General features: G+C 41.3%; 1 protein-coding gene across 1 annotated transcript in view; it reads left to right on the top strand.

Annotated features, from left to right (window-relative positions):
• The window catches only part of LOC121936846 (connector enhancer of kinase suppressor of ras 2-like), a 327,954-nt gene that overhangs the window by 181,912 nt on the left and 130,757 nt on the right, over positions 1-15,285 (top strand). Inside the window, exon 9 of the mRNA XM_042479498.1 lies at positions 14,128-14,274. Within this exon, the coding sequence (XP_042335432.1) occupies positions 14,128-14,274 (147 nt within the window). The remainder of the gene's footprint in view (positions 1-14,127; positions 14,275-15,285) is intronic.

Raw genomic sequence — 15,285 nt, 5'->3', positions numbered from 1 at the left:
AGAGAAGGAACTAGTCAATAAGTCTTGATCCAAAGTAAATCTTCATGTCAAAGAATAGAAACTCTGTGAATCCTGACCTAGACATATTAAAAGCAGCTCCACCAAACTCAATAGTTGCAACCATTGCCCCATTGATTTCAGGGTAAGTCTGGATTCAATTTATTGAAAAAGATCTTCAGGGTTTTAATGTTATTAAGAATTATCAGATTATTATCTCTTTGTGTGATGTTAACCAGCCACCTAGTACTGGCCCTTCTGAATGAATTGGTGGAACCATAGTTCACTGGAGGAAGACTTATTGGGTTGGACTAAGACATTAGCCATACCATATCCCCCCTGAAAAGGACATTGAGCCCCAAATCAGGATAAGAAAGAGAAAGTCATAACAGAAAGTTCAATTTCTAGCATTTCCAGCTAAATCGGAAAGGTAACTGATAATAGTCAAAACCTGAGAGAGCCACTTCCAGTCAGTGAGGACAATTCTGAGTTATATCAATAGTGTGATCAGGTGCCTATGTTTCTGTTTCATAAGGGAAAGGCTAAAGGTTAGTGATAAAGCATTAGCTTTGTATGCAGAAGATCCCAAGTTCAATTCCCATTACCTACAGTCAAAATATCCAGATCGCAAGTGAAAGCAAAGATCATACTTTGAGACCTTGGAAAGCCAATGTTTGCCCAAATAGGGATGGAAAGAATGTATACAATTTTCCATTCCTTGGTCGAAAAATGCATTTCCCAGCAAATGGGAATCTTCATCAGGAAGAAAACTAGAAGAGTGAGAATTTTGCAGCTTTCTCCTCTGATGTGAATGAAGTGCTATGCAGGGATTATTCTATTGCAATAAATGCATTTTCTGCCTGCAAAAACCTTGTTCTCTGCACAGAAAACAGGTTGTTGTTGTTGTTGTTTCCTACAAGGAAGCATACATTTTTCTTCACAGAATAATGTCTGCACAGCACTTGAGTATGTTCAAATGTTCATTGGCTCCTGTAGCAGGGAGAAAAACTACTTTAATAATTTTTCCAGCATGAAATAGTCCAGGATTTACACTTCTGCTCATTCTTCTGATGTCTGCATTTTTAGCTGTGTGTATTTTCAAAAGTACATGCATTCTGTCCATCCCATTTCCAGTCTCAGGAAGTATCAAATGGATCTTTCCACACTGAAATGTGAATGCAACAGGTTTTTGTTTTCATCCCAGCCATCAAGATATCAGTCTGTGTTGGCTTTACAAGAAACTCACCTCATTGCATGAAATGTGCATTTCTAGGTTATGTTGCATAATATGATTTCTGTCTAGAAAATTTTCTCTGTGCAAATAATTGTTCCTAAGCACTAGACTCTCCCCCTCCACAGATATAAATGTAGTGAAAACAACATTTAAAAGGCCTTGAGCCAGGGCTGTTTGCCTGCTGGAATGCCAGCCATGTTACAATCAGACTCTCTTGTTTGTCATTTTTCGACTTTTCTTCCCAAACAGCCTTCGTTTTGCCTCCAAACAGTTTTCGGCCCTTTTAATTAAAGGATCATTCCACACACCAATTTCTAATTAGTTACATAAACGCTTGTTTCTGTAGGTAAAAGAAGCCTGCTGAAAAATGAAAGCCTCCTGGCCAACATCAGTTTCAAGAGTCCAAGAGCAGCTTTGCTAATTAAATCATCCTCAACTGTGCAAAAATGTGCTAACTGTAAATTGGAACACTTAGGACACTTTCATAGGAATGACAGGCCCTTTCTTAATGGTCTGCTTTGACATTAACACATCTGTTTCATCATGTTTGGTAATGAGATGTCCTGTTTCTTTGCTTTCCTTTGTTGGTTTATTCTGCTCGGACGGGCAACTCATAGGTTGTGCCAAGATCTCAATAGTTTTACCATAAATATTAGGTTACTAGATTTGCACAGGAGGCTTATGTTCCTAGTACATGGCCAACCACCTTATTTTGGTGGAACATGAGTGTGGCGGTTTCTGCACAGCCAGCAGCAAAGTGGAGAAGAAGACAACAGTGACCCAAACTACAAATAACCTCAGCATCTGTAGTGATGCTGCCAGAATGCACCAAACAAGGAATGGCACATCTTTCTGTCTCTGTGTGTCTCTCTTTCACTTCTGCCTTTCTCTTTCTATCTTTTTCATTCTCTCTCTCTCCCTCTCTCTGTCTTTCTGTCTCTCTGGGGTTTTTTTCCTCTCTCAGTGTCTCTGGGCAGATGAGCAGGATAGCACTGGTCAAGCCTGTGGTATCCTGATCCTGATTCGAACCTGGGTCAGTCTCCAGGTTGGTGCAGTGACTGCCAGGTGATTACACCATTCCCTGCCACTGCACCACAGACTACTGCCGTATGCCCTGTACCTAGCATGCCATCACATCTGCTGAGAAGACCCCCATTACAGCCCATAAAGGCAGAAACTGGGCACCTGACTACACCTTGGCACCAGGTGCCCCCATTCAATGTCATAGGCTGCGATGGAGGCCTTCTCAGAAGTTGTGATGGCCGAGGTGGGTAAGGGTGCACTTGGCCAATGTGCCACCTGTTGCTGCAGAGTTTCAAGTGGGTCTTTCTGTCCCAGGGTAAAGCCCTTTGGGCCAAGATTGGTCCAGATCTGCTGGATTAGTGTCCAGACTGGCCAGTCCTGGCCTGGGGCTAATGGCCTGCATCATCTGGACAGGATGGCATGAGATGGGGAGAAAACAAGCCTTTTGGCCTATAAGTACAGGCCCCCAGTCTGTCTTTAACTCTCTGTTTGTGAAGATTACTACACACATTCTCTGAAGATGCCAGCCACAGATGCTAGCAAGTGGAAAAAACATCAGAAATAAATTCTTCTAGAACATGGCCACATAGCCTGAAAAAACACAAAAAACTATTATTACACACAGCTTTTAAACCATGGTTACACCTGGGAAAAAGTGGCTTTGATCATACTTATTGAACTATGACATCTCCAATTCATAGTTGGCACACAACAATAAGTTGTTTAGCCTTCTCTGCCAGAGAGCTGTTGTGTCACAACAAGCTACAGATCCCAGGATTCCATAACATTGAGCCATGGTAGTTAAAGTGGTGTCAAACTGCATTATTTCTGCAGTGCAGACATAGCCTCAATCATTAGTTCAGAAAACTTGAATTTGTTTTTTTTAGAATATAGAAAGAAATGAAATAGAGGTGGGAAAATACAAATAAAATTATTATTATTATTATTATTATTATTATTATTATTATTATTATTATTATTATTATTAAATGAAAACTTCACCTATTTCTACCTGCAACATAACCAACATGAAACCTGCTGGACTTGGTGACATGTAACAGCATTGTCTGTTGCATGAGCCACTGGCAAGCAGCCAGCATAACTCAGCAGGCTGAGATAAAAGTGTTGAGAAACCCTCAGACAGAGGAGTTTGAATCCTTTTAATATCATTCCCAGACAGAATGCAAACAATGACTAATTTGACTATACAATCCAAAAGGATGGCTCACACATACAGCCATGGGTTGAAAGAACACAAAAGCAGGATTGTGGAACTGTGTGGGAAAAGACAGCCCCTGGGTGCCATTATCCATGCCTGAATCCACTCAGATGGTGCCAGAAAAAGTTATCCATTTATACTGGGGTATAGGCACAGAGCCTTTCTTGTGCATAGAGTCTTTCTTCAGCTCTTCTGACATGGAATAGCTCTATCCAGGGCAAGCTCTTTTCCACAGTGATGGCCAAGAAGCATTTCCATCACACACTATGGGACACCTTTACTGAGGTGGGATTGGCCTGTGTAGACCCTCAACCCCTCTCACATGTTCTTTGGATGTGTGTCTAGGAGTGTTTGGTTTGTGTGAAACCCCTATCTAGAGGAGAAAGCATGGGCAGTGTAACACAACAACCTTGGAACGTAACAAACCCACTGGACCTCCATGAGACAACATAGTCCCATACACACAATGAATTTATAATGCTATGATTCCACTTTAACTTCCATGGTTCCATCTTGTGGAATCTTGGGATTTGCAGTTTAGAATTCTCAGCCAGAGTGCTCCAGTGACTAACCAAACTACAGATCCCAGGATGCCATAGCATGCAGCCATGACAATTAAAGTGGAACATCAGTGTTTTAATTCTATAGTGTGACCAAGGATTCAGTGTTCATCAAGGAAAAGAGATGGAAAAATCAATTCATTCACTAGACCAGATTGTGTGGATTGTAGCAATTCTATTGGAATATCATCTGTTGTTGATGAGTTATTCTTCCCACTATCACTCATTACAACTTCGACTTTAGACTCTAGGATTTGGGGTCCTTCCGCGTATGGTTCTTCATTCCATGCGTTGTTCATTTTTTCTTCTCTTTTATATAGCTCTTCTGTATATTGCTTCCATCGTCTTTTTATTTCTTCTTGATCTTGTAGTATGTTCTCTTCTGATCATAGAGCATTCCGGCCTTTGGTTTGAACTTCCCTTTGAGTTCTCAGATCTTGAGGAAGAGGTCTCTTGTTCTTCCTTTTTATTTTATCTCTGCCCTTCCCTATAAAGAAATCTCAGGACAGCTTACAGGCAACGTTAAAACAAACAATGTAAAACTATTTACATCAATAAAAATAATTTAAATAAACATAAAACATTAAATATAATGAGTTAAAGTATCTTCAAGTATCAAAATCCCAAATCATATGGAGCTTTGAATGTCATTACAAATACCTTGAATGCAGACTGGCCGTATGTTGGGGGCATAGTCAGCCTTGAGAAATTTCCTTGGTTCATCTATTTCTATTAACTTGCTTCCCATCATATATTTGAATGTAACTGATATAATCTGTATAAGTTCTCAATCTCTTTGATTCTACCCCAAATATGTTGGTAATAACACTGCATAACTTGGGAAGGGTGCTTTTTATTATTACAGTTGGCCTTCTGTATCCATGGATTCTCTATCCACTGATTCAAGCATCCATGAATTGAAGATTTTTTTTTAAAGTATATATATTCTATTTTATATGAGGAACACCAGTTTACTAGTCACTGAATTTAATGGGACTTGAACATCCACAGATTTTGGTATACATGGGGGGGGGGGTTTCCTGGAACCAAACTCTAGTGGATACCAAGGGCCCACTGTATCTTCTTAGGCCTATTTTCGGTTCACTCTCAAGGAAAGGAAATTGCCTGCTTGCCCATTTTGGATAGAGAAAAATAAACATCTGCCTTGCCATTTTCCTTCCCCACTCCCCAGCATGCAACACTCCTGATTTAATGGGCCTTCTGTCATGAGACAGAATGGATCAATATGTTCCTTATAAGCATCAATATTTCCATTAGTAAATTAGATTACCTTGTCGCCCACTGCTTAATGGGCTCTTACATGGAAAATGTAAAAGTACGGTTACAGTTAAATGCTGCCGTTTGAATGTTTCAATCTCCTGACATGCATTATCTCAGCAAGCCTGAGACAGGTGGGGCAGGTCTGTATTCTGGCCTCTGTATTGCATAGGTGAGGACTGAGGCCGAGAGAGAAAACAGCTTGCCGACCTTCCTGGCAAAGTATGCCATCAGAAAGAGTCCAAGGATCAACCTGTGGGAATTAAAATCAACCTTGCTCAATTGTTTATTGAATGAAGTTCTCTTCTTTATTTATTATTTATAGCTCAACCCTGAGGGAGTGATAGGCAGCATCCCATCACTGTGATTCATGGTGCTCCCTTCCCTGCAAAGATCTTTGGCCCTTTCACACTTCCCAGTCGTAATACTATGATTCCACTTTAGCTGTCATGGATGCATCTTATGGAGAGTTATGAGGCTTGTAGTCTGGTGAGAATTCTAAATCACCGTCCATAAATTGCAAATCCCACAATGCCACAGACTCTTCCCAAGGTATTTGAAGTGCAATCGTGGTACTATCATTCTATAGTGTGAAAGGGTCCCTTGTTGTGTTTTCCTTTCACGCTTTGGGATATTGTTGTTGTTGTGTGCCTTCAAGTCGTTTCCGACTTATGGTGACCCAAAGGAAAACCTTTCATCGGGTTTTCTTGGCATGATTTGTTCAGAGGAGGTTTGCTATGGCCTTTCTCTGAGGCTGGGAACATGCGACTTGCCCAAGGTCAACCAGTGGGTTTAATGGCTGAACTGGAAATCAAACCCCAGCCTCCAGACTTATAGTCCAACATTCAAACCACTATGCAGTCCTGGCTCACTTTGGGATGTGTGTTGTGTGCCTTCAAGTCGTTTCTGATTTATGACGACCCTAAGGCAAACATATCTTGGGATTTACTTGGCAAAATTTGTTCAGAAGAGGTTTGCCATTGCCTTCCCTGAGGCTGAGAACCTGTGACTTGCCCAAGGGGTTTAATGGCCAAACTGGGAATCAAACCAGAGTTGTACTCTAACACTCAAACCACACCATCCTGGCTCTTTTTGGGATAGGTCCCAAATATCCCCCTAAGTGAGCTATATGTCTGGCTTCCACATCCTTCTGGTCTATCTCCAGTTTTGTCCATCTTTTTTTTTTCCTTTCCCTTGCTTCTTCCTTCAATTGATCTCAGATTTGCCCTCTTGCCCTTAGTTATCCCAATCTTAGAAATACTGGCCCATTCTCTGTCCTCTACTTTCACATCTCTGTCTCATTGTAAGGACTGTCTTTCTTGCTCTTTTCCCTCTTTTTCTGTCTCCTCTTCCCCACTGCTATTTCTCTTGGCAAGGAAAAAGTACTTGGTGACAAAGAAATTGCTGATCATCTCTATAGCTTTGTAACTGGTGTTCTACCAAGCAGAGCTGTCCGTGGTGCTGCTCAGATTTCACAAGCTGGAGATAGAGGATAGGATTCTTTTCCCTCGGAGAATTGAAGTTTTTGCAAGTTCTTGTATTTTGCTTTCCAAAAGAAGGAAGCAAATCTGATCTCAGACTGCTTTCATCTCTCTTAAAAGCTGTCATCCTTTTCCAGCTTTAGAGGTTTGATACAAGCAGTGTATTCCTTTCCCAAGATCTTTGATTATTACTCCTGGCTCTAATTTTAGTTGCTCCGAGTGCCTTCCCTGGAATTCCTGAAGAAGAATGTTTCTTGTTTAGTCAGAGCAAGGTGCTTTGGGAGCGGGTGGGATGTATTGTCCCAAAATGTGTACTTCTTGCTTTCAACAGTTTTTGCAACTTGGCCTTTCTCCAGTTCAAGTCTTCTGGTATTTTGAAGGGATGTCATGGAGAAGCTGAAACAATCTTGTTTGCTGTCATTTTGGAGTACAGAACACAAACCAGTGGAGTTAAATTATAAAATCTAAACATTTGGAAGAATGTCTTTACTTTGAGAGCCTGTTCTAGGTTGCCTCAGAAGTTGGTGGACTCCTTATCTTTGGAGGCCTTTAAACAGAAATTGGGTGGTCATCTCTCCGGAGTTCTTTAACTGTATATTCTTGCATGGCTGTGGTTGGGATAGATGGCCCTTGAGGTCCCATCATTGATCTGTCAGCACTCACTTGACTCTTAGCCAGGCTTCTGAGATTTCATCTCTACCAGGCCTTGCTACTCTGTTCTTTCTTTTTATGTGGTACAATCCTGACTATAATGAAAATAAAAAATATAAGAGGAAAAGATATTATTCTACCATTACAGATCCAACTAAATAATCCTCCTAAAATGACTAATAATCATAACCACTCATTCTTACAGGGAACAATACTGCTGCCCTTCCTTCTCATTTGGCAATGGAATTAGAAGTTTAAAACATTTAACCAAAATTAGTGTTGTCATACATCTTTTATGGCAAAATGCATATAAAATTTACATTTTGTCACCAAAACGTGCATCAAAAATATATGCATATTGTGCACTTTTTTAAATACAGGGGGAACTTGATGGAAAACAATTATGAAAAAACCACACATGTGCAAATCTGACACGAATGCCCCCAAGTGCGACCCATCCCTCCCTGTTCTGTACATTTTATAAACAGGAGATGTGAATATGAGGGAGTTTTAAGTATGGGAAGAAAAGATATGAATTGCGAAAGGGAAGGCTATATAATAGCTAGTGAGCAGTTCCATCAGGGTTTTAAACCTATCAGCTGATTTACTGAAAGAGGCGTTTGATACCATTGATGTGGTAGATTGAATGGCCAAAAAAGGGTCTTTACTTCCTTAAAATTAGTGCTGTGTGCATCTATTTAGTTCACATCCAAGGACTTCCCCTCCTTTCCTACCTCCATCCTAAGTCCTTTCTCTGAAGGATGTTGTCTATCAGGTAGGTGAAGCTTAAAAAGTTTCAATTGGGCTGCATAAGTATGTACAGTAATCTTCTGTTGCTTGTGTAAAGGTAAGGGTTGCTTTGCTGAGCCTTCACTTTCTGGACTTGTCATTCAGCTGCTCAGGCTAATGATCAGATTAGTAGTGGAATGTCTTGGGGGACTGTGATGTTATCCCAATTATTTCTGAATGTTGATGCTTCTGGTGGATAAGTCGTATCGCCCAGTGGTACTGCAAATGGTTTAGTCCTTAGCATCTCTAGCTAAAATGATCCTTGCTTGTGGGCAAGGGGGACGCTTGCAGCTGAGGATCCTTCTACCAGTCAGAGTAGATTATTCTGAGCGAGATGAATAATGGTGACCTGATAAGAACCAGCATGTTCTTATAGCAATTACATTGTCAGAGTAAGGCTGGAGAGAGCTGGGTTCAAGCTATGAAAGAATTCATAGCTAAATCATTCCTGAGATATGATCTTCCCAAGTTCCAATAAAGGAGAGGCCAGGATCTAGACCTGAGAGAGGAGGCTGAAGAGGAAGCAGAAGAACAGACTTGGCCAAGTCCACCAGGCGAAGAACCGCTTCATGCAGCTCTCCCTGTTGAAGAGCAGCCTCAGCCAGCAGGACAAAAACAGGACTCACCTGCAGCTGAAGGGGCAGAGGACACAGCTAGGGAGGCAGCACAGGCTCCAAGTCCAAAGACGAGGCACAAGGAGAGAAGGGCAGATCAATAATGCTCAATCTGGCTGCTTGCCAAGCAGTAACAAAGAGACTTTTATTAGAACCAACTGATACCAACCCATTTAAGAGCTGAGTCTCCCTAAGGCTGGTGCTGGAAGCAGCTTGTCTGGTTCTTGGCCAGCGTCCCTGTCTCCAGACATCTGCAACTCAAATCTTTGACTTCTTGGCTTCTTTGAGTCTTGGACTGTGTTGACCTTGCTTCTTGTTGATTTCCTTGAATAGGACTGCTTGACAAACCTAGGCCTCATTCCCATTTACAGATAAAACGGTGTGCGATCCGAATCGATGGATCGATTTGACATCGGATTGTGGTTTACACTACACTTGCCCCAATCGCATTTTCTGTCATTTTCTGGCACCAAAATAACCCACTTGTGGTTATTTTGATGTGATTAAAAATGATTCAGTTCCAAATGGCCGAAGGGGAAATTTGAATCATTTCCGATCCACTTGTGGTTCACATTTGCACGGAATCGTTTATCGAAAAACAATTGGAAAAAATCAGCATCAAAAAGACGTGGATTAAATGGGTCTGGAGCATGACCCCCTCTTGGAATCGCTTCAGTGATTCGGATTAAGTGAGAACCAGGGTCATTTGAACCAGTTCAAACCGAATTGCGATCTGGTTTAAAAGGTAGTAGGAATGAGGCCCTATGAATCTAGATGGACTCCCATAGGAATGGATCCTTTCTGGTGCTGGCGATTTACTGCCTTTGCCAACACTATCTGTTAACTGTTTCCTTCCAGCCAGCCTGTGTATGTATTAGGTAAATCAAGATAAATCAGGATAAGTTTCTTCTCACAAGGAATTTTCATCTGATTCTAACATGAGTAACTGCTTAGTCCCATCTTAAGAAGCCTCTAGAAATTACTTGAGCTCTTTAGGATGAATTAGTTTAATACTGGTATTCAGCCACCTTTGCAACCATCTGTCAAGAAAGCCAGTCCACCATGATGTAATGTTTCCACTTTTTGCCCAAATATAATATCTCAGCAATAGCAGTGATAGCATCCTAAGAGCTTTCCATCATTGCCTGCTGACATTCTCTTCTCTTACTTGCATATATTCTTAGTTTTTTAATGGATCCCTCATTAAGGTTTCTCCTCGGAGCAATTTATCTTCAGGACATTAATTATGTAGCAGTCTTCAGAATGAAGTTGCTGGTGAAGCCTCAGAGGTTCTCAGATTTTAACTTTTTACACCCGGCTTTCAAATTACAGCTGGTTTGCCGAGACATGATTAAATGTTAAGACAATGAGACTTGGTTGATACTTAGTGGGAATGCAGAATAAAAAGTTGGTTTAGAAATAAACCCAAGATTAATGTTTAACCAAGGAGATTTTCTAGGTTAAAAGAAATCACCCCATAAGCTATTTGATTTTCTGCCTTCAGGAACAGCAGAATGCAAGTAAGTTGTGTCAATGTTAAAAAAGAAGATAAGCCTATGCTTGTTGGAACCAGTGTGATGTAGTGGCTTGAATGCTAGATTAGGACTCCAAGAGAGCAGGGTTCAAATCCCAATTTAGCCATGGAAACCTACTGGGTGACTTTGTAGGTTGCACTCCATCTAAGAGAAAGGCAAAATTGACAAACCTCCTCTGAATAAACATTGCCAAGAAAACTTGTGATGGGGTTACCATGAGTCAGAATCTATCTGAATGCAAATAACAACAAGAATATTTGTTTGCTTAGAAGCCCACTGCATTAAGAGTAGCTTAATCCCTAGTGATGTGTTTCAGACAGTACTGGAATTTTAAATTTTGTTGAGTCCTTTCACAAAATGATAAATTTCAGGCATGCATCATAATCTACACTGTCAATCATTTCAAGCAAGGAGTGCTTTGCATAAAAGGGGAAGAGGAGTGTCTTCCTTTGTCTCCAAAATTCAAAGAACATGCAGTTATTCCATAGGACCTCCTGGACCTCTGGCCAACTCATTCATCCTACACACTTTACGCTTTTAAACCTATTGGGAGCCACATGTTTAGTGTGAAGTCGAAGGCTTTCATGGCTGACATCCATGGTTTTGTGTGGCCACCACACTATGGACATCCCTGTAGTATCATTCATATTAAAAACTAATAGAAATTAACACAAACTTAAAATTTGTGCTCTCAGTGACTCGGTTTTATTTCAGTGAAGTCCTCCAGAGTATTATGCTCGGTTCCTTCTCTGATATTGTGGAAACTCTTTAAAAGACCCAGAGTCAGAAATAATGCAGTTTCATGTCACTTTAACTGCTATGGCTCAGTGCTATGGAATTCTGGGATTTGGAGTTTTGTAGGATAGTGAGCCTTTGCCGTCAGAAAGCTGTGGTGCCACAGCAAACTACAAATCCCAGAATTCCGTCTCATTATCATCCTTTCGAGAAAGAAACAAAAGACCAACATAGGAATGGGACCATAGTTTGGGGTCCTTCCATGTTTCAAGCACAGGAAAAAACCACCATGCAACAGCTTCCATTCAGAAGATAAATTAAAGAAGGCTCTCTGACGGATGTCTGCTTTTGTTTCTTAAGTTAAGTAAAGTTAAACCAAAGGCTTGCCCCCATAAGAATGGAATGAATGCTTGCCCCCATAAGGATCCTACCTCCTCAATGAAGTTTTCACCAGTCCCCAAATTTCTAGCCTTGCAAAGAGTGAGACACTGAAAGTCATTCATACCTAGAACTCTTATATTTGCCATGTGTGCCTTTTCTTGGTGGCTTTACCTGGCCCTTTTCTTTGGATGCCTAAGCTGTATTTCTAGAGGCTCACCTGAAGCTTTTAGAATTGAAAGACAAAACTGTGTTTTTCTGGACAATCAGTATGTAAACTGATGTTGAAGGGCCTTTGAGGTAAAGTGAAAGAAAGGGCTGGTAGTGTGAGTTTTCATAGACTTTGCACCTGAGGAAATAAGCTCAGGTCTACGAAAGCTCATGCTGCCAACCTCTGTCTTTCAGCTAGTCTCAAAGGTGCTAAAAGATCCCTTTGCACACTGATGGCTTGCGTTACTGTGATGCTAGAAATTTGCAGTTTGAAGGAAAATTACATAGGAGGGTGGCAGTATTCTGGCAAAGTGAATAATGCACGCATTTTGCCCTCCCAGAGCTACACCCTTGTATAAAGCAGCCAGAATGGTCGAGAATTGGAGCACCTGCCATATAAAGAAAGGTTACACTCTGAAGTCGAAGGCTTTCATGGTCGGCACCCATAGTTTTTTGTGGGGTTTTCAGGCTATGTGGCCATGTTCTAGAAGAGTTTCTTCCTGATGTTTCACCAGCTTGACACCATGCTTCTCTGAAGATGCCAGCCACAGATGCTGGCAAAACGTCAGGAATAAACCCTTCTAGGACATGGCCACATAGCCCGAAAAACCCACAAAAAACTAAAGGCTACACTGTTTGGGGGTATTTAATAAACGGGAAAAGGCAAGGAGAAGAGGAAACACATGGTTATAAAATTACATGTACAATGCAATGAGAAAAGAGAATTCGTCTCCACATAGCAGCGAAGAGCAGAGATATGGCTAAGCCATCAGGACCACAGTGCTCCTGGAACCAGAAGCATGGCTGTTGTAGAACTTGTCCCAAAGCACATTGTGTCCCAATGTACAATGCCATCTGTTTTGCAATGGGAGCCCCTGTTGTATTGTACAACAGGACTTCTTGCATAGTCCCTTGCCATGTCTTGTTGCAATTCACTAGCACGGTTGTGTATTATGTCAGCCATGTAGCATTATCATCGTAAAGTTACGTATCACATCATACAGGATCTTGGCCAGTTTTGTCAAGCTTTGTTAAATAAACCCATAGCCTACTTTTGAGCATTTTTACTCTTGTACTGATTCAAAAGTCTCCTCTTTAAGACCAGACACAGAAAAAAAAGCATTGGAGAATGGTTCTGTACTTAATAACTACCGCTAGACAAGTGCTGGCTATAAACTGGAAATTAGAGAAGATACTTACGGTAGCATGGAGGAATGGTTAGAAAAGATTATAGAATTAAGAGAATTGGAGAAGTTAATGGTTTGGACTTTGGAGCAATAACGAAACAACGAAACAATGGGATTTGGCAAGTTTGCTGAAATCTTGCTGCCTTCTGCAAACGCTTCCTAATATCCACCGCTAAAATTTCAAATGACACAACTGGAAATGTTCCATAGAGTAAGTAAGTAAATAAGTGTGTATGTCTACAGGGAATTAAGGAGACGAAAGAACCGTCTCTTTCCTCTGCCCCATTTATATGTTCAGACTGTTGGTTTAAGAGCCATTGCAAAACATTGTTTAATCATTGCATTTTACATGATGATGAGATTTTTATTCATGAGAGCGAAGAAGGAAGTTGTTATAAAGGCAGGGCCTTCTAAATGGGAAAATTTGGGATGGGGTGTTGTTTTTATATTTTTCCATGTTTAAGCAACTATGCACACAAAGTGAGGCCAAAACTTCTTAAGGGTGTTGCATTGGACACACAACACACAAATGTGGCCCTTGTGGGTTTTTGCTTCCCTTTTTTTTCAGAGTTTTAATTTCAGATAACGATTATAGCTTGCAATAACTTAGAAGTTCGGTTCCTCTCCGCGGAGTTGTCTGCGGAGTCAAATAAACGATGCTTTATCTTTAATTAAACACCTTGAAGAAAGTGCCCCAATATTGTTCGACAACATGCTCACAAATTTCACTCCTCCCTCGTCCCCAAATTAACAGGTTCTATTACAATAGCAAGGATTCATTTCGTAATTATTCGGAAGCTGCTGTTCTGTAATCCTCCAGTGAAATACACGGATACTTCACGAGAAAAGATAATTAAAAGCAATAATTCTAAGTACTGTGGGGTTTTTTTTATGAGAGTTTAAAAATTGCAGCAGTTTGTCATTGTCTTTATAAACATATTTGTGGGGGGGGGGGTCACAACTGATACTTTATTGTTATGGTCCCATATTAAGACTATATTGATAAAGCCCACCTTTTCCGTTGAAGAGGAAGGAGCAGTGTTTTGTGCAAATTCTATAATTTCTATATCTGGTCAAGAATGATCTATAACATCATTAATATATGTAACCTATATATAATGTGGTGTCACTAGCAGGGCATCCCTTGTCTCGGCCGCACAGAACCGCCGTCGCTATTTCGGTAAGCTAAGAGGAAGGAAAAACCTTTCAAAATTCCATTATGGGATTTCTTTTCAGGTCGGCTGGCAGTTAAAGAATCTGGTCAATGCCTTGCGCGAAGACCCAAATGGCGTGATCTTAACCTTGAAGAAACGGCCTCAGAATACCCTGGTGTCTGCTCCTGCCCTTCTGAAGAATGTAAGGTGGAAGCCTCTGGCCTTGCAGGTAAGGTTAACCTAGGGCTGTGTTTCTTTCTGGTAAACACTGGTGCGGTACAGAGCACCAAAAAGAGGCTCCTCCCCAGAGCCTCTTTTTGCTCCACAGGAGCACCGTAGTAAACAAATTGCGCAGTGCTGCTGCGGTGCAAAAAAGGAGCACCTGGAAGCAGCTCCTTTTTCTGGCACTGCTGCAATGCAGCAAAGTGCCAGAGACGTCGCAATGATGTTGCAGCTGTGCTGCCCCCTTTGGAAGCAGCGCATCTGCGACGTCATCGTTGCGTGCCCCATCTGGTGGGTGCGCCGCAACTGTGGTGCCCTCATCACATGCGAGGGTTGCCAGGTGTGTGGGTGCTCTGACCACTAGGCAACCCTCACACGTGACAAGTGTGCCGCAAAGGCCTGTCTGTCTGGGGCCAAATCATGTAACTCTCAAGGCTATTGTTTAACAATGGACCACAGAGGAGGGGGAAACAGCTCAGAGGAACCCTTATGCCATAAGTATGAGGATTCCCCAGCTGTGTTTTTATTACCATATATATTTGACTATAAGTCGACCTCATGTATAAGTCGAGGGCAGGTCTGGGGGCCAGAATTATGGATCTTGACATGACCCGTGGATAAGTCGAGGGTAAAACTTAAGGGCATATAATAAAGGATGTAAAAGATGGAGCACAAGAAAACACTGTCAAAGAACCTACAAAATTCCAGCAGGCGTGACTGTTTGTGCTCACCCTAAAGGCTGGATGGATGGGAAAGTAGAGGGAGGTCAGTGCTTTCAGGATAAGTTGCATTCTTGCCTTTCACCTTAAGAGTTAAGGTACAGTACTTATATTGACCCCTGGATTTGTCGACCTAGGTTTTTGGGGTCAATTTTTTGATTAAAATTTCTAACTTATACATGAGTATATACAATATTTAAGATGTAAGTCTCTCTTCTGGTTTTGCTTTTCTGCCCAAACCAGCGTTGGACAGGTGCTACAAGGCACCCAAAGGATTTTAATGCTGAACTGCTAATACA

The sequence above is a fragment of the Sceloporus undulatus genome, chromosome 7 (assembly GCF_019175285.1).
Source record: "Sceloporus undulatus isolate JIND9_A2432 ecotype Alabama chromosome 7, SceUnd_v1.1, whole genome shotgun sequence".
NCBI lineage: Eukaryota > Metazoa > Chordata > Lepidosauria > Squamata > Phrynosomatidae > Sceloporus > Sceloporus undulatus.
This window is presented reverse-complemented; position numbering and strand designations above follow the sequence as displayed.